General features: G+C 41.6%; 1 protein-coding gene across 2 annotated transcripts in view; it reads right to left on the bottom strand.

Annotated features, from left to right (window-relative positions):
* Positions 1–309: 309 nt before the first annotated feature.
* The window catches only part of tfcp2 (transcription factor CP2), a 98,754-nt gene continuing 74,580 nt past the window's right edge, over positions 310–24,483 (bottom strand). For both annotated transcript variants that reach the window (XM_070869434.1, XM_070869433.1), the window contains 5 exons: positions 21,483–21,573; positions 11,517–11,626; positions 7,829–7,971; positions 4,595–4,646; positions 310–3,746 (listed from right to left, as the gene is read on the bottom strand). In XM_070869434.1, the coding sequence (XP_070725535.1) occupies positions 3,709–3,746; positions 4,595–4,646; positions 7,829–7,971; positions 11,517–11,626; positions 21,483–21,573 (434 nt within the window). In that variant the 3' untranslated portion in view covers positions 310–3,708. The remainder of the gene's footprint in view (positions 3,747–4,594; positions 4,647–7,828; positions 7,972–11,516; positions 11,627–21,482; positions 21,574–24,483) is intronic.

Consider the following 24,483-nt stretch of genomic DNA (forward strand, 5'->3'; position numbering starts at 1 on the left):
ACTGATGTGTTTCAAGTGAATGTAAAGGCCCATTCTGTGACTGATGAGAAGTTCTTTGAATGATGTGTTTAGGTTCCCTGCCCATGCACCGATGAAGTGCAGAACAAAGACCACCAAAAAACACATTTCCCACACAACACTACGTTCCTCACCCAATTCAAGACTTTTATCCAAATAGTGTGGGGCAGGATTCAGCCTCATATCCTCCAGGTTGAAGAATATTCAAACACATTCTGCCCCACCCAGTTTTCACTCCTTCCTCTTCCGTTTAAAAATACATTGATGAAATTGTTTAAGAAACAAAATAAAAAGGATACTCTTGAATTTTATTATCATATTTCCACAGGGCACAGATTACACAAACAGCTTTACAACAGGCCCAGATTACAAGGCTCTTGAATTATGGTACAAATCAAACAGCTTTAAAGGAATCAAAAATTGGCCTCATTTACTCAATTTCCATACAGAACCCCGACAATTACAAACCAGAGACAATTAGAAAATTAAAACCACCATTTACTATTAATTCAACATATTGTGAATTATACATTTTGTGGATTACACATGTTTAGAAAAAAGCATCATCATGTTACAAGTAATGACGGGCAACACATTGCCATATCACATGAAGTTGTACAATGCATTAACAAGCTGGCCATTTCATCTTTCATTTAGCTTTTTTGTTACACTTTTTGTAATCCACTTGCATAGGAAAAACATTTTTTTTTTTAAATTGTCACAACATACATTTATATTGTGATGTCATTACATGAAATGTCACATTAATAAAAGGACATCAGCCTCACCAGACTGCTTTCTGCCCCAATGTCTCTCTGGAAATTCTACATGTTAAAGAGTTCCAATTAAATCTACTGGCCTGTTCAGGGTCTGCAAACATGCCACTGTGGTAGCTATGACTGAAATGCATGGTTTCAAATCAATAATTCCACACTCTTGCAATTAGACTACAAGATCCTCTTAAGCTCAATCCACAATATAAGCAAATATATTGTTGAGATAGTCTGTCATATGCCCACACAGCCAGAGGTAAAACTATTTAAAAAAAATCTAATTTCAACATTTTGAAGGTTGGATTAAATAGAAAGAATATACTTACATATGAACTGAAATACAGAATTGAAGACAATCCAACGCCACTGAACTAAGCTGGCTCTCTCATTAGCCACTCCCTCAACTCCCTGCTATAAGAAGTCCTTACGTTAGTTTTACTCCACAAGTGGGCAAATTAGGTCGAAGAACTACTCTAGGGCTCCTCAACATTTCCATTTCTGATGAATTTCCTTAAATTTTTAAAGAAAACCAATTGTGGAGTGTTAATGACACTGAAATTGCCTCTGGCTGGGAGGGCAATTGCCTAATCCTAAAAAATGTATAGTCAGACATTTGTACCTAAATATTCCCCAATCCCAAACAATACAACTCCCAGTGGCTGAGTGTCACCAACATTTACTTCATAAAATAGCTGAAGAAGTTTATTTAGCAGTTGGGCAGATGTGAATCAAAAAAAAAGTCAGCGCACAATTTTATTGCTGAACTAAATTGAAAGGACTCCAAAGCTGCCTAGGAAATTTCAATGGAAAGCAAATGTTTCTTTCTCTCTTTCTCCCCCCACCCCCAAACCCTGATAAAAAAAAAAAGAGCAGCTATGCAACATTTAGTACAGATTAATTCAGTTCATTACATACATTTCAAATGAGAGCATGCTCTGTAAAGACTAGTATTCCCCACGTATTTCATTTTGTAAGTACATGTTCTCCATACAAAAGTATGGAAAGGGGAATGTCAAACATTATTTGGTTGGAGATACTCCTATTGTTAATCTTCTTCTCGCCACTCCTTTTAACATACTGGGGTCTCACCATTGTCGGTTTCCTCCTCTGCAGAGTTTCACTGATAACTCAGAGGAACCATGCTTGCAGGCAACTCAAAAGTCCCATAGATAAGCATAGACATTAGCTAAATTCAGCACCAGTCCAATGGAGCCCTCAGTGTGGACTTTAGCGGAGACTAAGATCGCAAGTCTTCACAGCGTTGGGAATGCAGAGTTAAAAAATGTTTCCCACCCCTCCTGGCAGTCTCTCTTCTGGAAGACAGTAGATTTTTCCATTGTAAATGCTTCATTGGATAGTTGAGATCGGTGTATCTGACTTAAGTTTCTACACTTTAACAACCACATTATATGATGTGATATAGGACAACACTTCATTGAATTAATAGGAGCACCTAATTTATGTACTGTCCCAGTCTTGCACAAACTAGACTCAAATGTGTTCAAATTAAAGTTCAAGAGCATATTAATATGCAAGCTTTAATATTGCTGGTATGGTTGAATTTACAAACCTTGGAAGTTATTTTAACTTGTTTTACTAGCTTATCGCCTTCTCATTTCGATTCAATTTTCACTGAACAGGGTAGGACTATCCAGGGCACAGGTATCTCATTGATTGCCATCAATGCTGCTCCATAAATGATCAACAATAACCACATATAATGAGACAGGCTAGACCATCCCTAGTAGTGGTGGAAATGCACAATTGGCTGGGTGGGAGAGGGATGAGAGGGAGACACAAGAAAGTGAACACAAGAGATGACACTCCGCCTAGTAGCCCTGATCTTCAAAACTCAGCCACCCACAAGCTGCCGATTTTGAATGGTAGTCAATATTAGGATCTCAACTGGAATCCAACATTCAGCTAAAGGACTTTTCTTTAAATTAAAAAGTTATTGCACTGCTTGAACATGAAACTTTTCCCAATTGATGTCCAAAAATATTCTGCTTAAAAATCCTTTCTAAACTTTGCACACAATCAACTTGACAACGGGCAACCTCAAGGATAAGACTTGGATGAAATGGTAAAATTCTGGAATAATCTACTTGGTATGGGCTTGGGTGCCATCACTTAACTATGTTAGATACCTTAATGTGTGCAAGTGTGAGAGACACATAAAACCGCCAAGTGCAGTCCTAGTGAATAAATAAGTTATGATCTTAATCAGCTATTCAGGCAAAGCAGTGTACCCAAAGAGTTAAGTGGATTTCAATCATACCAGAATGGTATAAAAGGCTTGGACCAGATCACTAACTAGGGACTGAAAGTTAGAAGATCTGACAGACGATGGTGATCCAAAATGTGCAGTACATGACCGTACCAACAAGCATCTCAAGTGGAACTTGGGAGCAGACTGAAAGGACAAAATGCATATCTGAACTATTTTCCATCCATGGCACTAAAGATGGCGCACAAAAAAAGAGATGTAACTCAAGAATGAAGAACAACCAGTAGATTTGTTCAGCTCTGAACAGATTATTCTCCACCCCCCCCGCCCCAATCAAGAACAGCAGTGAACACACTTAAACATGTTCATCAAGAGCAATTTTCTATCATAGCTGAACAGCACACATTCAATTTCTTACAGAAACACATGCTCGCACATTTTCTTTCCCCCCCCACCCCCTCATCCCCAATTGCCAGTGAGGTTTCTTTAGAATTTGCTTCAACAAATGTTAGTCACTTGTGCCAGGCTGCTGAAGATGTACACAATCCCATCGAGCTTCCTCCTGCACAACCAAGATAGGGTAGCAACATCCTTTTTTCTTTGAGGGGCTGTAAATATTTTGCTTCCAAGAGTAGGATCCACAACTTAGGGGTATAGTCCTTCACTGCAGACACTGTCCATGGAAATTACTCACTTGAGGATTATGTGGTAACTGTCACTGCCCTCAGCTGTAGGAAAGAAATAGAAAAAGCAAAGACTTTAAAACAAAATTAGCTCAATCTGCCCCTCTCCCAAAAGGTGGATTTATAATTCCAATTTGAGAGGGAAACTATTTTCAGGAATGAGGAACAAAATAAAGTTGCAATGGGGTTATAAAATAACTTTACTTCTCAAATAGGATGCTTCAGAAACAATCAGTACCCATGGACATAATTCATACATATACAATGGTTATCGGTACTACTGGACATTTGAGGGAAAGGGAAAAGCAGGAGACTCCAGGATAAGGGCTGTGGCAGTTACTGAACTGTTTGAAGGAAGAAGTCAAGTCATGGAGGGAAACTGAAGTTGTTGGAGCTACCTGCAAACAATTAGCTAAGGGATTGCTTCATGTATTTGTATAAGACCTTGTTATTAAACAAATTAAAAAGGAGGCTAACATTTTTAGGGGATTTTTTTTTTTGAATACTTGACAACTCCCAATATACTGTGCCTACAACTATTTTCTTATTCAAGTGACCATAAGCAGTACAGCTTTAAAAACAATTTTACAGAAATTGTATGAAGCCTTCAACAGGAGGGTGAAGCAACTCAGACAATACATTAAGCAGTCGGAACTGAATTTAAACCTCCATCTTTTCCCAGTATGTGCTTGGGAGAATTGGTTCTTGATCACTGATCTTTAGTGACGTGCAATACTTTACTATTTGGTACCATCCTATACTGACATGGTTAAGATTGGGAACTAATCTAGCTTTAGCGAGATTGCTCAGAATTGAGGTTATGACAGATTTTAAAGCTCAGAGGATCGAACAATTTGAACTAGAAAAGATTGGATTAGTGCTGAGAATGTTACCTTTTAATGTGTCGAGAACAAAACAAGATTCATCCTGAAAGTTTTGGATCATCTGGAAAAACAAAAATAATCAGTAAATGGTACATGCAGACAAAGATTTTCTTTTGAGCAAAGGCCAAATTCATACAAGCAATGAGAAATTACCTACCTGATTCAAAGAATGCAGATGACCCAATGATCTGCATCCTCCAAACATTGCACTCTAGTCTAGTTTGATATGTTCTGGGGAAAGCACATGCTGAGCATGCATACAACCTCTTGTAAATTCCAAGAATCATCACCACCATCGTGCCAATTAATTTTGGCCTGAAGCTAAACTGAAACTAACCATGAACCCCTCCAAAAAAATCATACCACTGTCAAACTTGCAAAAATAAGACTGTGGCATGTGAAGGATGCAAATCATTTAAAGAATAAAGACAACACTATGGATAAGGCCATTTATATTTCACGTCCTCCACACATTGCAGGAGCATATCACAGCATTAATTTAGATGGGGGGGGGGGGGGGGGGAGGGGGAGGTCTCTGCATGGCAGCCATAACAAAGTCAGGATTGATCGGCCAAAAGGTGCTGCGTGATGCAGTTAAATCCAGACAGCAACATTTAGTACATGTGAAGATTGAGACAGTGATGTATACGTTGTCAATTAGAACCCAATTGGGAGATGGCTCAGAAACATCCTGAGGGTAGAACAGATGGAATTACACATTTGGTAACCGTTGGATTTCTTCCCTGCCAGACAGCAGCAGTGTCGGATGCCCTTAACCATCCATTTGGCCATCTGCTGTTTAGACACCAGTCTCCTTTGGGTCTTTGAAGCACAGGAAACTGGTCAAGACTTTATAATTTGCTCTGTGCGACAAAGTTCTGCAAACAACAGCAGTGGAAATTGCATCCCAGTTCAGACTTGGGGCAGTAAACAGGCAAGAGTTAAGGAAAATAAGAGTTACCGATGATCAAAGCACTTGAAAGTTAGGAAAGATGCAGCAAATGGGCGCAAGAAAAGAATTCCAGAGAGCAAGGGCATAATGGCTGAAGGCTTTGCCATCAATGGAGAAGCTGAGAAGGAGACAAAAATATAGCAGACTGAATTGGAGGAAAAAAAGTGGGAGCTAGGACACAGTGCTGAAGGAGGTTGCAGTGTAGAGTGGAGCAAGGTCATTGAGCAATTTGCAAATGAGAATGAAGATTTTGAAATCAATGTACTGGGAACAAGGATTCCGTGGAGGTTCAAGATGGAGAGAATAGGCGAGTGGAACCTACTAAGGGATGGGATGAAAGCAGCTGAAGTTGTAATTTATTTAAAGTGAAGCTCAGGACACCAGCAAAACAACTGGAGAAGTTGAGCCTGCAAGTGACAAAGATGAGGGCGTCTATAGCAGCAGGGGCAGAGTTTGGATAATATGGAGACAGAAATAGGTGGTGCTTCTGGACTGTATGTTGGGGGTGGGTAGTTGGAAGCTCAAGAAGCTCAGCTCAGGGCCAGACATCAATGTAACACACCATCTGGCTCGGCCTCAGAGCAGCCAGGTGGATGGATGGAATCAGGGTCTGAAGTGGAAAGTCTCTGACAGGATGGTGTCAGTCCTGCTGCCATTGATCTGCAAAAACACCGTGGTTCATCTAGCACTCAATATAAAGACAGCTGTATAGTAAGCAGCAGTCATGAAGTGGAGAAGGCAGCATATACATGGGAGCTGAACCATGTTTACGAGGCAACATGTAGATATGGAACAGAATGGGTTCAAGAATGAAACCTCGGGGCATGGAAGGATGTAAATTAAATCGGGAAGTGACAAAACCCAAGGTCCGCTCTATCAGAATGCCATAGCAAATATGCTGATCTACACAGGCTTAGAGGTTATTAAAGGCAAGCCAAAATGCTAACAGTGTAGTCTTCCATGTTTAAAAAAGACATTTGAATGATGGGTACATTAACTTATGAAGTCAATTGAGAATCAGTGAGGGCTTAACTGTGGACAACCTCCAAATAGTTTGCACAGTACAGGACACCAGCTGGTGATCCCTAATGAGCCAAATGTAAATGGCTCATGGAACACAAATAGTATGAACATGAACCTAAATAGAACTAGGTTTTAAACTAATGTCAAAGAGACGCTGGAGATAATCCACAACATGTAGGACATCACAAGAAAGGACTAACTGACTAGACTACCATTGCACAAAATGTTTCTATATTGTGATTAACCTCGATTGGTAATGCCCTACAGGAACTAATCAAATGATCTCCCAGCAGGGGAAGGAGATCCCAAACTAACAATTCCATAATCGGGTCATCAACTGGAATGTCTTGGATGTAACATCAAACCTCTCAACTATAAGGAAATCCCTCTTGGCAGGCAATGGGATCCCACACGACCAGAGAGAACTGTGGTTTGTGAAACCAGCAAGGGCGTTAACCAGGATCGCTTTTGCTCCTTCTTTGTCTATATTTTGTCGCAATCAGGGAAAACTAAGGAGATGTGCAAATAAACCTTCATGTCCCTGGGGGAAAAGATTATCCAGCCTTCAGGCAGACATGGCCTCGAGCAAGAATGTGAACTGGTGTTCATCTAGGGAGGCAAACGGGTCTATTTCCTGGTGCAAATCCAGAGTATTTCTTCAGTTACCTTGGATGGATCTTCCATTCATGAGATTGAATGGCGAGATGATTGAGTGTGTTGCAACTAGTATCTATCCTAACTAAGCATTGAGTATTACCTTGTGGTTCAGGCAGCAGCAGGCCAGAGTGAATCTCAACAAGGGATCTTAATGGAGTCTCCCCCCACTTGTTGATGTAGGCTACGGTAGCACTGTCTGTCCATATGTATACTAATTTGCTTGTATAACCATCTATAAATACTTTATATGAAACTTTACTGCCCATAGTTGACAAACCAGTTGGATTGCTTTGTTATTTATCTGCCCAGGGTCCAGTCTCCTTATATGTGGGAGGCCTAGCCTAATAGGCTTGTATGATACTGGTCACTGCCTGATGTCGTCGCATCCTAGACAATACCCAACCTGAGAGTGGCCTTATACATCAAGCTTGGCAATTCCTAATTCTGTTGTTTTCCTCCACATCTCAATGTTAGGACATTTTCACATGTGCTCAGAGCATATGGCTTCCCAAGATCAAAACCAAGCTAGGTTACATTCCTATGGTTCATGGAGGATTAAGCGCTGTTTCGGGATCACTGCAATTTTCATCGTAACTCCATTAGGTATTTACCTCATCGCTCATAAGCACATGAATACCCGTGGGTCCCTGTTTGTAGATCTGATGGATTTGACGAGGAGAAATATTGAAAAGTTGAGCAATCTTCTCCGTCATTTCAATTGCTGTTAACTCTTCCAAATAAATTGCGTGGTACACTGAAATACAAGAATACACTAATTAAAAGCTGCAATATTAAATTGGCCTATTTACATCAGACTAGCTGATAACAGACTTCAACTTTCATCTCATTTACATTTAGCCACAACATACAGCATGAACGTAGCAAATAATGAAGTAAATCACTGAGGATGGAAGAAGGCAGACAATTTCCAGTCAGTCACCAGACTGCACAGAATCAGCACTGCAGTATTACAGCCCATCTCTGATCCACACTCCCTTTGATTACAGCTCCCTGCTGAGAGCATGGGACCAGTGAATGTATCAGCTGCTCCTTGCAGTAAAGCTAAAGCTATCTGCGCTCCTCAAATTCTGCCCTCTGGTTGATCCTGGTTGTTGATCAACCATTGGTGGCTGTGCCTTCAGCTGCCTAGGCCCCAAGCTCTAAACCTGTCCACCTCTCTTTCCTCCTTTAAGACACTCCTTATAACCTACCTCTGAACAAGCTTTTGGTCATCTGCCGTAATTTCTTCTTGTGACTTGGTGTCAAATTTATTGGTTTTGTCTTATAACACTCCTGTGAAGCGTCTTGGGACGATTTATTACGTCAAAGGCGCTATATAAATACAAGTTGTTGTTGTTATTCAGTCTGAGTATATTCAAGACAGATCGATAGATTTTTGGATATTGAGGGAATCAAGGGAGATGGGAATAGTGCAGGAAAGTGGAGTTGAGGTAGAAGATCAGCCACGATTTCATTGAATGGCAGAGCAGGCTCGAGGAGCCGAATGGCCTACTCCTATTTCTTATGTTCTTATGTTCCATAACAGATCAACCACTTGACAGTTAAGTTCAGAACTGAAGAAGTAGGGAACATACAAATTAAAAATGCAGGATGCAGCTATAAAACTGGAAGAAAATGATGAAGGGCTTATGAAAACAACCAATTCAGAATGACCACCTGGCCCTGAACTTCAATTTCTATGTCCAAAATAACCTATTGAAACAGAACAAAAATATTGAAACTACATATTGTACCACACAATTACATTTGCCCATTGATTTGTCGTGTCTATAATGCCTTCATTGTTCAAGGCTCCCGTTCTATTAAATACTGGAGCTTTACCTCACCAACAATGAACATCGGTGGTTTCTTTTGATGACATTTAGAAATCAAAACACTGTTCAGTGAATAGATTCCTTCAGTGGAAACATTCCAAGGATTTCAGTATTTTTCGAAGTGATTTACACCTAGCTGAAAGATGAATTTTGAATTATTGGGTTCCTGATTTGCTGCAGTTAACTACAAACAAGCCTCAAATTCAGTTGAATTGTTTCTCTTCTGAGGAAAAACAGTGATCCATTTGGGAGCCTAAAGGTAAATGCTTTATATAAAAAGATGGAAACCATGAACTTTGTTTTCGGGGGTATATTTCCATAACCAAAACAAAAATTATGTTTATTGCAGACTATACAAGTCAGTAAGTACTAAGCGCACAGTGCTTTTGAGCAAGAGCCGGCCAAATACAGGGGAAGAAGTGGTGAGCGTGTCCAATGGCTTAAAAGTTGGCAAGTCAGAGAGGAGGCTGATGAGTGGCAGCATGATTGAGGGGTGGGGCTGATGATGTGAAAATGTGCAATGGTAGTTCAGGCCCAGTTATCCTGGTTCCCCTACCCTTCAAAGCAGTGAAACCCCAGCATCACCCAAAAACAGACCTCGTCGCCCCTCAAATGTTCCCACAAGACCCTCCCCAGTTTCCCGGGCTCCTCCCAGAGGACCTGCTGCCAATATTTACAAACAAGACCCGCCCCCCCCCCCCTCCCCATTTTCCTATCCTCCCTGCAGGGAAAGCAAGAAAGACCCATTTTTCTGAGGCTCCATCCACTGCATAGGGTCTTAATGGTGGCAGGCATAGGTCAGGAAATTGAACCCTTGACCTCAAGCCCGATTTTTCAACAGGCAAGTTGGAGCAAGAAAATTGAGGCCGCACTACCTGCTATGCGCGGGTCTCATTTTACATAGTCATGCTTAAAACCATTCCCACACAAAATCGACTAACTTCTTTTGCCAACGGTTAAGTAATCATCTTAGTGTGGTTTCTGCTGATCGCGCAAGTCTTTTATTTTGCAATTTTAGCTTCACTTGTTCGTTGGTTTGATTAGGTAATCTGCCATTTTCTGGGTTTTCCTGTCAATACTTTATTATGCTCAGCTGCTGCTGGCATTTAAAAGCGCACTAAAGTATTAAGGATTGGCTGCGTGATTTAGATGAGGAATAGGAGTTCGAGGGGCCAACAAATGCAGTTGCAGCAACACTGAATGAATTTGTTTGCACCCATCGCTATCTTCGGACGTGCGTTTAAAGAACCCTCACCACAGGTCAGAGGTCACCATTCTTCTCTGCCTCTGCTTCCCAAGATAGGTCTGCCAGAGCTGTACCATCTGCTACAGGATGATGGCTCCTGCCATAGAAATAGAGGTTACTACAGCACGAGTCTTTCATCCCATCAGATTCTTCCAAACTACTCGGGACCTGCCACATTAGACACTGCAATGCACAGCATGATTCACAAACAGCAATGAGATGAACGACCACTTAATTGGTTTATGATTCTGGTTGAGGGGAATGTCGGCCAGGACATGGGGAGAACCTCCTAGTCTCTTTCGATTAGTGCCACAGGATATTTAACATCCATCTGAAAAGGCAGACAGGTCCTCAATTTATCACATCAGAAGGAGATCACCTCAACAATCATCAATCCTTCAGTACCGCATTATGTTAAGTTCTGAAGTAGAGCTTGAACACAAAACCTCATGAGTGCTACCAAGTGAAACAACCAAACACTAAATTGCTCATTTTAAACACAAGCACTCTGAAGATGCTTTGTTATGCAACAGTGAACAAACACCAGCATATCACCTTCGCTGCGGGATAGTGGTAGGCAAGTGATAACAGTCGGTCCAGGATGGTACGGATCACATCACTAGCTGTCCTGGACTCTCCACCTCCAGTCTCTCAGCCTCTTCTATTTCCCAGTTAGCATTTAAATTGTGTTGTTGGGCTTACTCACACTAGCAGTTTGAAATGACGGTTCTCAGCGCTGCTTCCCACTGGTGGATAAATCCTCAACAAAATAGGGAGCAGGGCTGAGAATAGACATGGCACATCAATGAGCCTTCCAAATTCAGACAGGCGAGCCAAGCAGCTCAATAAGCACACAAGCAAAATGAAATATTCATTTTACAGCTTCAAGGCAGAGTTTTGACTAACATCCGTGTGCTGGATCACTGCTGGCCAGCAACGGGCCTGTCAGAGTGAGTTAGGCAAAAAGCAGCAATCGATACTCCCCTCCCCAAACTCATCACTTATGCAGTAAATTTGAAAAAGGTCAAGGAATTGACATTTGGCAGCTATGCTGTTAACCCTTTCACCTGTCTTTTCCAGTACAGATAACCTTTCGGCAGCCTCTTTTGGAGAAAGGGTGAATTCTTCCCATTTATAGACGACTGGATAGGCCTGCACAAAGCGCAGCAAATCAAATTGGTTTCAGTGATTTACAGTGTGGCACACTGATGTACTTACCATAAAAAGAACTGTTCACAGAATTACCATTTTCGTGTTTCTGCTGTTGCTGCTCTCTGACTTGCTGTGATTCCTGACAAACGTAAATGGTTAGCCTTGGTCTGACCATCCTAAATGCAGAAGGGAAAAATAAGATGAATTATATTCCAGTGTAACAAGTACAATGATGAACCATCAAAAAGATAAGTTCACAATAGAAAACATGAAAAGCTTGGCATAGGGCTTGTTCAATTGAGCATGTGGATTCCCAAGTTACTCATCACAAGATCTACACCCAAATCAAAAAGCAAACATTAATAAAATAGGAACAGTTGTGGGCCACAGAGCCCCTCGACTCTGTTCCGCCATTCCATGTCGAATTTGTATCTGAATTCCATCAACCCGCCTTGGTTCTGTAACTTTTAATACCCTTACCTAACAAAAACCTATCAATCACAGTTTTGAGATTTTCAACTGACCAAGCCTCAAGTTTTTATTTTATTTTGAGGGGGGGGATGAAGGGAGAGAAAGATAAGAAAGGGGGAAGAGAGAGTTCCAGATTTCTACCACCCTGTGTGTACTAGTGCTTCCTGACATCACCCCTGAACAGCCAAGCTCGAATTTTAAGGTTATGTCCCTTGTTCTGGACTCACCCCACCAGAGGAAAGTTTCTCTCGATCTACCCAATCAACTCCTTTAATCATCTTAAACACCTCAATTAGATCACCCCTTAATCTTCTATAAAGGGAATACAAGCCCAGTCTATGCAACTTGTCCTAATTTAACCCTTTTAACCGAGATATCATTCTGGTGCAGTGCACCCCTCCAAGGCCAATACATCCTTCCTGAGGCGATGCCCAGAACTGAATGCAGTTACTCCAGATGGGGTTTGACCAGAACTCCGTACAACTGTAACATAACTTCCTCTCCTTTTGTATTCCAGCCCTTGAGATCAACATTCAATGAGCCATTTAAAGCACGAGTTTAGTGATTTTTTTTTTGAATACATGGACCCCAAAACCTCTCTGCTCTGCCACAGATCCTAGCAACTCACTTTAGAAAATACTCTGATCTATCTTTCTTGAGCCCAAAGTGGACCTCAATTTCCCGCACTGAATTCCATCAGCCACAGTTTTGACTGCTCACTTATTTTCTGTCCCCATCTACATTACAACAGTGCCTACACTTCAAAAGTACTTCATTGGCTATAAAGCACTTGAGGACATTCGGAGGTCGCGAAAGGCGCTATATAAATGCAAGTTTTTCTTTCTGTGCCACCCAGTACATACCCATTATCCCTGCTGGTAGTCTCTTACCTCCTTACCATTTCATTTTTGCTAACTTCACAAACACCAGATCAGCATCACTACCTTTCAAAAAGGAGAAAAGGCCCAAGTATTGTCCTCAGCATCATCTGCATAAAAGCACTTCTGCCTGCTCGGTCAAAAATAAATGGATACTCCATGGATGAGAAAGGGTGAATTCATACTGATGGTGAAAATAGCAATACAAATACTGCGTTGTTGAGATTTTCACCCTTGCTCTGTAGAGGATCTTGAACTTTGAACTTCATGTTACTAAATGCGTACTTTGCATCAAGGAAAACATAGAAACATAGAAAATAGGTGCAGCAGTAGGCCCTTCGAGCCTGCACCGCCATTCAATAAGATTATGGCTGATCATTCACCTCAGTACCCCTTTCCTGCTTTCTCTCCATACCCCTTGATCCCCTTAGCAGTAAGGGCCATATCTAACTCTCTCTTGAATATATCCAATGAACTGGCATCAACAACTCTCTGCGGCAGGAAATTCCACAGGTTAACAACTCTCTGCGTGAAGAAGTTTCTCCTCATCTCCGTCCTAAATGGCCTACCCCTTATCCTAAGACTGCGTCCCCTGGTTCTGGACTTCCCCAACATCGGGAACATTCTTCCCGCATCTAACCTGTCCAGTCCCGTCAGAATCTTATATGTTTCTATGAGATCCCCTCTCATCCTTCTAAACTCCAGTGTATAAAGGCCCAGTTGATCCAGTCTCTCCTCATAGGTCAGTCCAGCCATCCCGGGAATCAGTCTGGTGAACCTTCGCTGCACTCCCTCAATAGCAAGAACGTCCTTCCTCAGATTAGGAGACCAAAACTGAACACAATATTCCAGGTGAGGCCTCACCAAGGCCCTGTACAATTGCAGTAAGACCTCCCTGCTCCTATACTCAAATCCCCTAGCTATGAAGGCCAACATGCCATTTGCCTTCTTCACTGCCTGCTGCACCTGCATGCCAACTTTCAATGACTGATGAACCATGACACCCAGGTCTCATTGCACCTCCCTCTTCCCTAATCTGCCGCCATTCAGATAATATTCTGCCACCAAAGTGGATAACATGACATATATCCATATTATACTGCATCTGCCATGCATTTGCCCACTCACCTAACCTGTCCAAGTCACCCTGTAGCTTCTTAGCATCTTCCTCGCAGCTCACACCGCCACCCAGTTTAGTGCCATCCGCAAACTTGGAGATATTACACTCAATTCCTTCATCCAAATCATTAATATATATTGTGAAGAGCTGGGGTCCCAGCACTGAGCCCTGCGGCACTGATCCCTGCGGCACTCAACTAGTCACTGCCTCATTTATCCCGACTCTCTGCTTCCTGTCTGCCAACCAATTCTCTATCCACGCCAGTACATTAGCCCCAATACCATGTGCTTTAATTTTGCACACCAATCTCTTGTGTGGGACCTTGTCAAAGGCATTTTGAAAGTCGAAATACACCACATCCACTGGTTCTCCCTTGTCCACTCTACTAGTTACATCCTCAAAAAATTCCAGAAGATTTGTCAAGCATGATTTCGCTTTCATAAATCCATGCTAACTTGGACCAATCCTATCACTGCTCTGCAAATGCGCTGCTATTTCAACCATAATAATTGATTCCAACATTTTCCCCACAACTGACCGGTCTATAATTACCCGTTTTCTCTCTCCCTCCTTTTTTTAAAAAAGTGGTGTTACATTAGCTACCCTCCAGTCCATAGGAACTGCTCCAGAGTCAATAGACTGTTGGAAAATGATCACCAATGCATCTACTATTTCTGGGGCCACTTCCCCAAGTACTCTGGGATGCAGACAATCAGGCCCCGGAGATTTATCGGCCTTCAACCCCATCAATTTCCCCAACACAATTTCCTGCATTATAAGGATATCCTTCAGTTCATCCTTCTCACTAGACCCTCGGTCCCCTAGTACCTCCGGAAGGTTATTTGTGTCTTCCTTCGTGAAGACAGATCCAAAGTATTTGTTCAATTGATCTGCCATTTCTTTGTTCCCCATTATAATTTCACCCGAGTCCGACTGCAAGGGACCTACGTTTGTCTTCACTAATCTTTTTCTCTTCACATATCTATAGAAGCTTTTGCAGTCGCTTTTTATGTTCCCGGGAAGCTTCCTCTCGTAGGAAGATGCTGCAAAAGTCATAGTGAAAGAGGAAGTACTGGATGAAATAAAAAATTGATGGGAGGTACTAGAAAGGTTAAGTAGATAAGTCACCAGGACTGGATGGGATGCATTCTAGGATGCTGAGGGAGGTTAAGGAGGAAATCACGGAGGCACTGGCCATAATCTTCCAATCCTCCTTAGATATGCAGGGGGGGTGGCGGGGAGTATCAGAGGACTGGAGAATTGTAAATGTTACACCCTTGTTCAAAAAAAAGAGTGCAAGTATAAACCCAGCAACTGCAGTCCAGTCAGTTTAACCTTGGTAATGGGGAAGCTTGTGGAAACGATAAATCAGGGACAAAGCTAACACAGTCACTTGGACACGTATGGATTAATTAAGAAAAGCCAGCACGGATTTGTAAAGGCAAATCGTGTTAAACTAACTTGATTGAGTTTTTTGATGAGGTATCAGAGAGGGTTGATGATGGCAATACGGTCGACGTGGTGTACATGGATTTCCAAAAGGCATTCGATAAAGTGTCACATAATAGGCTTTCCAGCAAAGTTAAAGCCCATGAAATAAAAGGGACAATGGCAGCATGGATACAAAATTAGCTCAGTGACAGGAAACAGTAGTGGTGAACGGTTGTTTTTCGGACTGGAGGAAGGTATACAGTGGTGGTCTCCAGGGGTCGGTACTAGGACCACTGCTTTTCTTGATATATATGTTAATGACTTGGACTTGGGAGTACAGGGCACAATTTCAAAATTTGCAGATGACAAAACTTGGAGGTATAGTGAACAGTGAGGATGATAATGATCGACTACAAGACGACAGACAAGCTGGTGAAATGGGCAGACATGTGGCAGATGAAAGTTAACGCAGAAAGTATGATGTGATACATTTGGTATAAACTAAAGGGTACAATCCTAAAGGAGATGCATGAACAGAGAGACCTGGGGGTATATGTTCACAAATCGTTGAAGGTGGCAGATTGAGAAAGTGGTTAAAAAAGCATACGGGATCATGGGCTTTATAAATAGAGGCATAGAGTACAAAAGCAAGGAAGTTATGATGAACCTTTATAAAACACTGGTGCTGCCTCAACTGGAGCATTGTGTCCAATTCTGGGCACCGCACTTTAGGAAGGATGTGAAGGCCTTAGAGAGGGAGCAGAAAAGATTTACGAGAATGGTTCCAGGGATGAGGGACTTCAGTTATGGGGATAGACTGGAGAAGCTGGGGTTGTTCTCCTTAGAGCAGAGAAGGTTGAGAGGAGATTTGATCAAGGTGTTCAAAATCATGAGGGGTCTGGACAGAGTAGATAGAGAGAAACTGTTCCCATTGGTGGAAGGGTCAAGAACCAGAGGACACCGATTTAAGCTGATTGGTTCTTTTGCCAAAGGCGACATGAGGACAAAACATTTTTACGCAGCGAGTGGTTAGGATCTGGAATGCACGGCCTGAGAGGGTGTTGGAGGCAGATTCAATCGTGGCTTTCAAAAGAGAGTTGGATAAGTACCCGAAGGAAAAAAATTGCAGGGCGGGGGAGTGGGACTAGCTGAAGTGCTCTTGCAGAGAGCCGACACGTGCTCAATGGGCCGAATGACGACCTTCCGTGCTGGAACCATGATTTTATGTTAACTTAAGAGACACCAGTGACACAGGAGGAAGCTCTGCAGAGCAAGATGAAGTTGAAAGAACAAAAACTGTATCTAAAGCGTAATAATGTAACATTGTTCAATTTCAACATGCAAATCAAAGCACACAATAGCTATATTAGTCAGGATAAGCCCAGTCAGGTTGTACAAAATTGCTGTAGTATGAGAGAGTTATGGTACTTCTAATAGTGTGTAAGCTAAGCTTTTATATGGTCATGAGTGGATTGGGGGAAAATGGGAATCTTGTCTAAAATAGTATTTTAAAGAGTTGAGTAAATCACCTTGAAAACAATTCACCTGCCTATTCAGCTTGGGGGAGGGGATAGGGTGGGAAAAGAAGAGCAAATAAAAATTGATAGTCAATCTATTGTAATTCAAATCATTTTGCCAAGCACCTATATTTTTCTGGCAAAGCAGCTTCCTCAACTTAAGCACATGCCTGACTGCCTTAAAGCATAGATGGAAGGGCAGATTTAAGTCATTGAAGATTTGGAAAGAATAGGGACGTAATAAAATTGGAAGCTGTCTATATTTACTTCTATATTGTTGCTGGAAATGTAATTGAAGTGCTGATAATTGCCTCAACCAACACCACCAAATTATTTATTCTACTGAGTACACAAATTGGCCTACAAAATAAAATTGACTGTACTTTAAAACTAATTCATTAGCTGTGAAGCACTTGGGAACGTCAGAGGGCATGAAAGACAAGATTTAAATGCAAGTTCTTTCTTTCCATGTTTCCTTGCTTTAGTAGCCGACAATACCTTGAAGGTTAACCCCTACTAGGTTGTTTAATATCTTGTACGCTTCTCGAAGGTACCCCAAGTTCCCTCCTTTCAAGGCTAAAAGAGCTTCAGTTCCTCGATTTGTTTCCTCATAACTCAATCCTTTTGAGACTAGGGATCAGCCTCTTCCAAAAGATTCTACAGGAACTATTTGAAGAGCAGCAAGTGCCTCCAGTGTCCCGGCTAACAGCCATCACCACCAAAATAGATTACTGGTTACTGATCTGTTTGACTTAGTGGAATCTTGCAGTACACAAAATGGCTGCTGGATTAGTGTACATAACAGTGGCTGCAGTTCAAAGCAGTTAATTGAATGCAAATTCATTTATATCACTTGGAAATATACGACATGGTGCCACATAAATGCAAGTTCTTGCTTTTTTTTCTCCTTTCCAAAATCAGTCCTTTGTACTTTTGTTTGCCCTAACCTACAGATTAAACCAGGTGGTTTCCCTCCTCCATAAAAAGAAATGGCCCCATTAGTTGTGTTACTTCTAAACACTGCTTCATTATTCTTGTTGACCGAATCACTGCCATGCAATTCAGCAGGGGATCATGGAGGCAAGACAGGCTAAGTGAGTGGGCAAATAATGGAGTATAATGTGGGAAAGTGTGAGGTAATCCACTTTGGCAGAAAAAAAATAGAAAAGCAAATTATTTAAATGGAGAAAAATGCTGCAGTACAGAGGGACCTGGGGTCCTTGTGCATGAAACACAAGGTTAGTATGCAGGTACAGCAAATGATCAGGAAGGTCAAATGGTATCTTGGCCTTTATTGCAAGGGGGATGGAGTATAAAAGCAGAGAAGCCCTGCTACAACTGTACAGGGTATTGGCAAGGCCACACCTGGAGTACTGCATACAGTTTTGGTCTCTATTTAAGGAGGGATATACTTGCATTAGAGGCAGTTCGGAGAAGGTTCACTAAGTTGATTCCAGAGATGAAGGAGTTGACTTATAAAAGATAGGTTGAGCCTATACTCACTGGAGTTCAGAAGAATGAAAGGTGATCTTATTGAAACGTACAAGATAATGAGGGGGCTCAACAAGGTAGATGCAGAGGATATTTCCACTCATAAAGGAATCTAGAACTAGGGGACAGAGTTTCAGAATAAGGGGTCGCCCATTCAAAACTGAGATGAGGAGGAATTTCTTCTGAGGGTTGTAAACCTGTGGAATTCTCTGCCCCAGAGAGCTGTGGAGGCTGGGTCATTGAATATTTTTAAGGTGGAGATACAGATTTTTGAGCGATAAGGGAATAAAGGATTATGGGGAGGGCAGGGAAGTCGGATTCCATGATCAGATCAGCCATGATCTTATTAAATGGCAGAGGAGGCTCGAGGGGCCAAATGGCCTGCTCCTATTTCTTATGTTCTTATCTTATGTACGTCACAACTGTAATCAAGCATGGACACAGGAGTCTGGGGTGTGTACAACTTTGTAATTCACATCATGCTTGGAACAGTGAGAAAATATTACAACCAAGAACTCAAAATCATAATTCACCTAAAAAATGCAAACTTATTTTCATGCAGTAATGCTACAACGGTCCTTAAGATCAATCCTTAAACTGCCTCAAAAGCAAAATACTGCAGATGCTGGAATCTGAAATAAAGAGAGAAAATGCTGGAAATCTCAGCAGCCTGTTGCACCCATCAGTTACTATTATTTAGATCTAACTGGAGTTTCTTAGTTCTAATGCACGAATCAACATTTGAGTGATATGGTATGAGCTAACTGCCTCAAGGGTTCAAGAGGGGTCTACCACACCAACTAAAAAGATATTTAAATATGCAAGGTGATTTATCATCACCTAAAATTATCGACTAAGCTTCAAAAGGACTCAAAAATAAACATCAATTTACAACACGGGTTTGTAACGAAGTTTATAGAATCATAGAAACTTTCGGCCATCGTGTCTGCGCCGGCCGAAAAAGTGCTATCCAGCCCAATCCCACTTTCCAGCAATTGGTCCAAAGCCCTGCAGATTACGGCACTTCAAGAGCATATCTAAGCACTTTTGAAAATGTGATGAGGGTTTCTGCCTCTACCACCCTTTCAGGCAGTGAATTCTAGACCCCAAATCAACCTTGGTGAAAAAATTTCTCAACTCCCCTCTAATCCTCCTACCCATTACTTTAAATCTACGCCCCCTGGTTATTGACCTCTAAGGGAAATAGGTCTTTTCTATCCATTCTATCTAGGCCCCTCAATTCAATCTCCCCTCAGCTCTAAAGAAAACAACCAGTCTAGCCAATCTTTCATCATAGCTAAAATTCTCCAATCCTGGCAACATCCTTGTAAATCTCTCAAGTGCAATCAAATCCTTCCTATAATGTGGTGGCCAGTACTCTAGCTGTGGCCTAACTAGTGTTTTATACAGTTCAAGCATAATCCCCCCGCTCTTATATTCTATGCCTCGGCTAATAAAGTCCAGTATTCCGTATGCCTTCTTAATCACCTTATCCTACCTGGCCAGGGATCTGTGGACATGCACTCAAAAGGTCCCTCTGTTCCTCTACACTTCTCATTATCCTACCATTTTATTGTGTATTCCCTAGCATTACCTCAGACTTCTCCAGATTGAATTCCATTTGGCACTTTTCTGCCCACCTGGCCAGTCCATTGATATCGTCCTGCAGTCTACAGCTTTCTTCTTCATTATTAACCACACGGCCAATTTTTGCATCAGCAAATTTCTTAATCATGCCCCCTACATTGAAGTCTAAATCATTGATGTATACCACAAAAAGCAAGGGACCTAGTACAGAGCCCTAGTACGGTGAAACCACTGGAAAGAGCCTTCCAGTCACAAAAACTAAAAGTTTGAATAGTTAAGTCTTTAAAACACAAACTGAAGATAATTAACAAGACAACAGCAAATAAGAGTTCATTTTTTTTATTTTAGGCAGCTTGAGGTGGTGCAGATCCTGGAGGAGTTTTCCTTTTTCCTTGATCTCTCCAGTACATCAACCAACCATTCGGAACCACGTCATTATGTTGTTATCTTCAGCTTCTTGGTGTTATTTTTCTCTTCCTCATTTTGTACAAAGTTAGGGCAGGAGGTTGACATCCATCATTTTCTTTAAATCAAGAGATTGTTCAGAGCTTCACTTAGCTCAAGAAATTATGGCACCAAAAAGTTCTATTCACCATACTTTCTGCTATTGAAAGAAATGAATCACTTTTGCGCTTGGAACTAGAGAGAGCAACTATTCCTATGGGACAAAATCTTAGTGGAACCCATCACTGAACAAATTGGCACTTTAGGCAATATAGTTCATCTGCCAGGGCAGACCCCAGTGAAAGTTTAAGTTTATCCTACTCACACTCCCAATTAAATACAGCATTTTGAAAATGCACAGATCAATCAACTCAAAGAGAAAGGAGAGTTTTGGGTGTGACTGTTCATCAAAACTCCAAAAAAAGGTACACCCAAAATGCTAATCTTTCTTTTCAGGTATTTATCAACCTGTGCTGCATTTCCAACGATATTCATTTCAGATTTGACACATTTTTTTCCTCTCTAAAGCAATGTTTCAGGCCAACAGGTCTCTCAGCATCCCAACTACCTGGAGCAACTTGCATACTTTGAACTTAGAGTAGTTGAAGACAAGCAAGTTGGAATATCAGTGCTCCCAGCGGACCCCAACGTATCGGCATTCAAATTGCCAATGCCAGTCTCTGCAGTACTTTGTTTACTTGTTGCATGTCAAGGCTGAACAAATGTGGAAAAATGTTGATATAAATATCGTCATTATCTGAAAAATGTGGAAGCTAAATTTCCTGCCCAACTTATCCCACAATTCTCTCATATCTGGTGCAGTTATAGTTAAGTATCTCTATTGTGACACAGCGACTGTGCTGTCTCTTCCAAAGAGCTGTAGTTCAGACCAAAGCCTTGTACAAATAGGGAAAGGCAGCATACAAATTTCTTGATGTATTTCGGCATCATTCCTCCCTCCTCCCCCGTAGATTAAAAACTCCCAGCTGTATGTGAAGGTTGAAGTTGTTTGAGAATATAAACTGTACTAACCTTCGAATGTTTAGTATAATACAGTTGAAGCTGAACCGCAAGGCACACGGAATGAACTTACCTTCCTTTTAGAGCGTTGAAGAGTCGGATTCCATCTGCAGGGCCACAGATTTGGATAACGTCATCCCTGGTCAGCTTTAACAGATCTCCACCTGTGGATGGAGGCAACAGAAGTTCAAAACTTCCTGGTGGTGTAGTAAAATTGAGGAATATTTGCACAGACACTTGGTCCCATGAAGCTCCAGTGGGATTTTATGGTCATAGTTTTGACATCAACTGAAGGTGTGGAAGAATTATTTAATAGTCAAAATACAGAATTAGCATGCTTGGTTATTTCATGGACCAGTATATTTAGGATTAGCCTTCTGCTTATCCAGTTCAAGCTTGCAGGATCTTTCCTACAATCAAGTGCTTATTAAAAAAACTGCCATTAACACACATACTTTTTTTTTTTAAAATATAAAAAAAAACAAACTCAGCTAAATGTAGAAATTCTATTCCTTGTAAGTCCACATAAGATCCTTGATGCTTCAATACCAGCTTGAGGCCATACTTGCCCTGAGCATTATGGAGTTTTCTTATACAAACATGAAAAGATGGATAGGAAAAGACTGACTGGTCCTTTGATTGTGAACTAGCCAGCCATGTTGCAACTAAGCAGCACGACCACCAACACCTCCCCATCCACCAACAGCCATGCAACCCCCTAGGGATGCAAAAAAGTTTTTTTTTAAATAAATCTGAAATATTTCTCTCCGACCCCTGAAGATGATCAAAAACAAAGTTCCAGGAAATAAAAGTGATCACAAGGTACGTTACCCAACATCCAATAGAGTTCTATTTGAATGACTACAATGTTATAATTTAAAACTCAAAACTTCTATGCTCAGAGTTGGAATGGAGACCAAATTCCACTTCAATTGTGTCCAAACTTGGATACAAAGAATGAGTTGAAATTTTCATTTTCTGTGACTCCTTTCCAGTTGAACAAAATTCTGAAGATAAACAGCAACCTTACACACGACTCAAGTTTAATTAGCAGCTCAGAAGACAAAGGATAAGGAAAAGGTTCAAGAGCTGTCCACATTGCTCATTTAATTGAGCAAAGGGGCAGGGAGAGAAAGGTAAAGGCTGAAAACCTTGAACTTCAAGTCACATGTTTAGACTGACAAATAAACAGAAAACGCTTATATTTAATTCACATCTCATCACATTCTCAAGACGTTGCAAAGTACTTCAAAACCAGATCATTAATTTTGAAACGCAGTCAATGTTGCAATTCAGGCAAATGCAGCAGCCAATTTGCGCACAGCAAAGTCACACAGCAAGTGAATTAAAGAATGACCAATCTGGTTTTGGTGGTGTTGATTGAGGCAAGAATGTTGAGGACAGAGAGCAATGTTCTCTAAGCTGCACATCCACACATTGTTCTGCAGCTCCCACGCAGCTGGCTCACTGGCTCTTAAATAGGAAAAAACGCACATGTGTGGCATTTTGAATGGGCTGTGCACCCAAAAAGAAATTAAAGGGAACATTGAGGGAGAGCTCCCTGTTCTTCTTCCAATAGTGCCACAGTATATTTGACTCCACCTGAACAGGCTGGTCAAGCATCTCATCTGAAAGATTGCACCGCCAAACAATTGCAGCACTCACCCAGAACTAGACCAAAACATCAATCTAGATTATGTGCTCGTGTCCCAGAGTGGGGCTTAAACCCACAAGTGACGGGGGAGTGCAACTAATGGGGCCAAGTGGACCCAAATTGCTTGATTTAATTCAAAAGCAATTTATTTCAACAACAAAATAGGTGCATCACATGCATGCAGAGAGAATCGTTGTCAGACAGCGGCTTTCTGAAGCGTACCGCAATCCCCATCAGCTCAGCCGAGTGCTATGCAAAACTTTGAGAGTTTCTTAGCCCACAGGATGGAAAGAAGAGTGAATGAACTTGCATTAATATAGCGCCTCATCACAGCCGCAGGATAGCCCAAAGTGCTTTATAACCAACAGAGTACTTTTGCAGTGCAATTATGTAAGCAAATACAGCAGCCAATTTGCGCATAGCAAAGTTCCAAAAACAATTAAAAAGATTATCTGGCAGTTTGTTTATGGTGATGCTGATTGACGGATGAATATTAACCAGGACACTGGAAGAACTCCTGGACCTCCTTCAAATAATGCCATGAGATCTTTTATGCCCACCAAAGCTAGCAGGCAAGTTCTCAAACATCTCAGCCGAAAGGCGGCACAACATAGCATACCCCTTTAATATTGCACTGAAGCGTCAGTCTAGGTTATGATCTCAAGTCCTTGATTGGGGTTTGAACCGACAATTCGCTGACTTAGGCAAGAGTGCTTACAACAGAGCCAAGCTGATCAACGTTCCCTACAAGCTGTGCGGCCGCACAGCTCTCCGTCAGACCTGTGCAGCCCAGGACCAGCTTTATCAATGCTAAGTTTCGCGCATGTACAAAACTGTGAATGGGCTGTGGAACCCCTTAAAGGGGCCACGCAGCTCCCTCCCCCACTTTCCCCAAAGAAGGAACATTGAAGCTGACCCAAAATGCTTCAACGAGCTCCATAGGAACTTATTTTAAAAAAAGGTGGAGCACTTGGGCAGCATATGCAAAGAGGTTCATCGTCAGAGATTAGCTTTGAGCATCCCGTCCTTCCCAATGCCTAGCAGCACCAGAGAGCTTTGCCAAAACATTGGAAACTTGAGTTTCTTGGCGCAGATGGAAAGAAGAACTGGAATTTATGTAGTGTCTAAATCACATACTCAGTAGATCCAACAAAGTACTTTTGAAGCGCAGTCACCAATTTGTAGGTGAACTTAACAGCCAATTTGCGCACAGAAAGGTGCCACACAACAACAAAATGAATGAGCAAATAATCTGTTTTTGATCGTGTTGGTTGAGGGAGGATAATGGACAACATCCTGCTCTTCTTTCAATACTACCATGGCAGCGTTATTGTCCACCTGAGCAGGCAGGGGCCTCGTCTGAATGTCTCTTCTGAAAGAGTGCCTCCAGACAATGCAACATCCCTTCAGTACTGCACTA

The sequence above is a fragment of the Pristiophorus japonicus genome, chromosome X, assembly GCF_044704955.1.
Source record: "Pristiophorus japonicus isolate sPriJap1 chromosome X, sPriJap1.hap1, whole genome shotgun sequence".
NCBI lineage: Eukaryota > Metazoa > Chordata > Chondrichthyes > Pristiophoridae > Pristiophorus > Pristiophorus japonicus.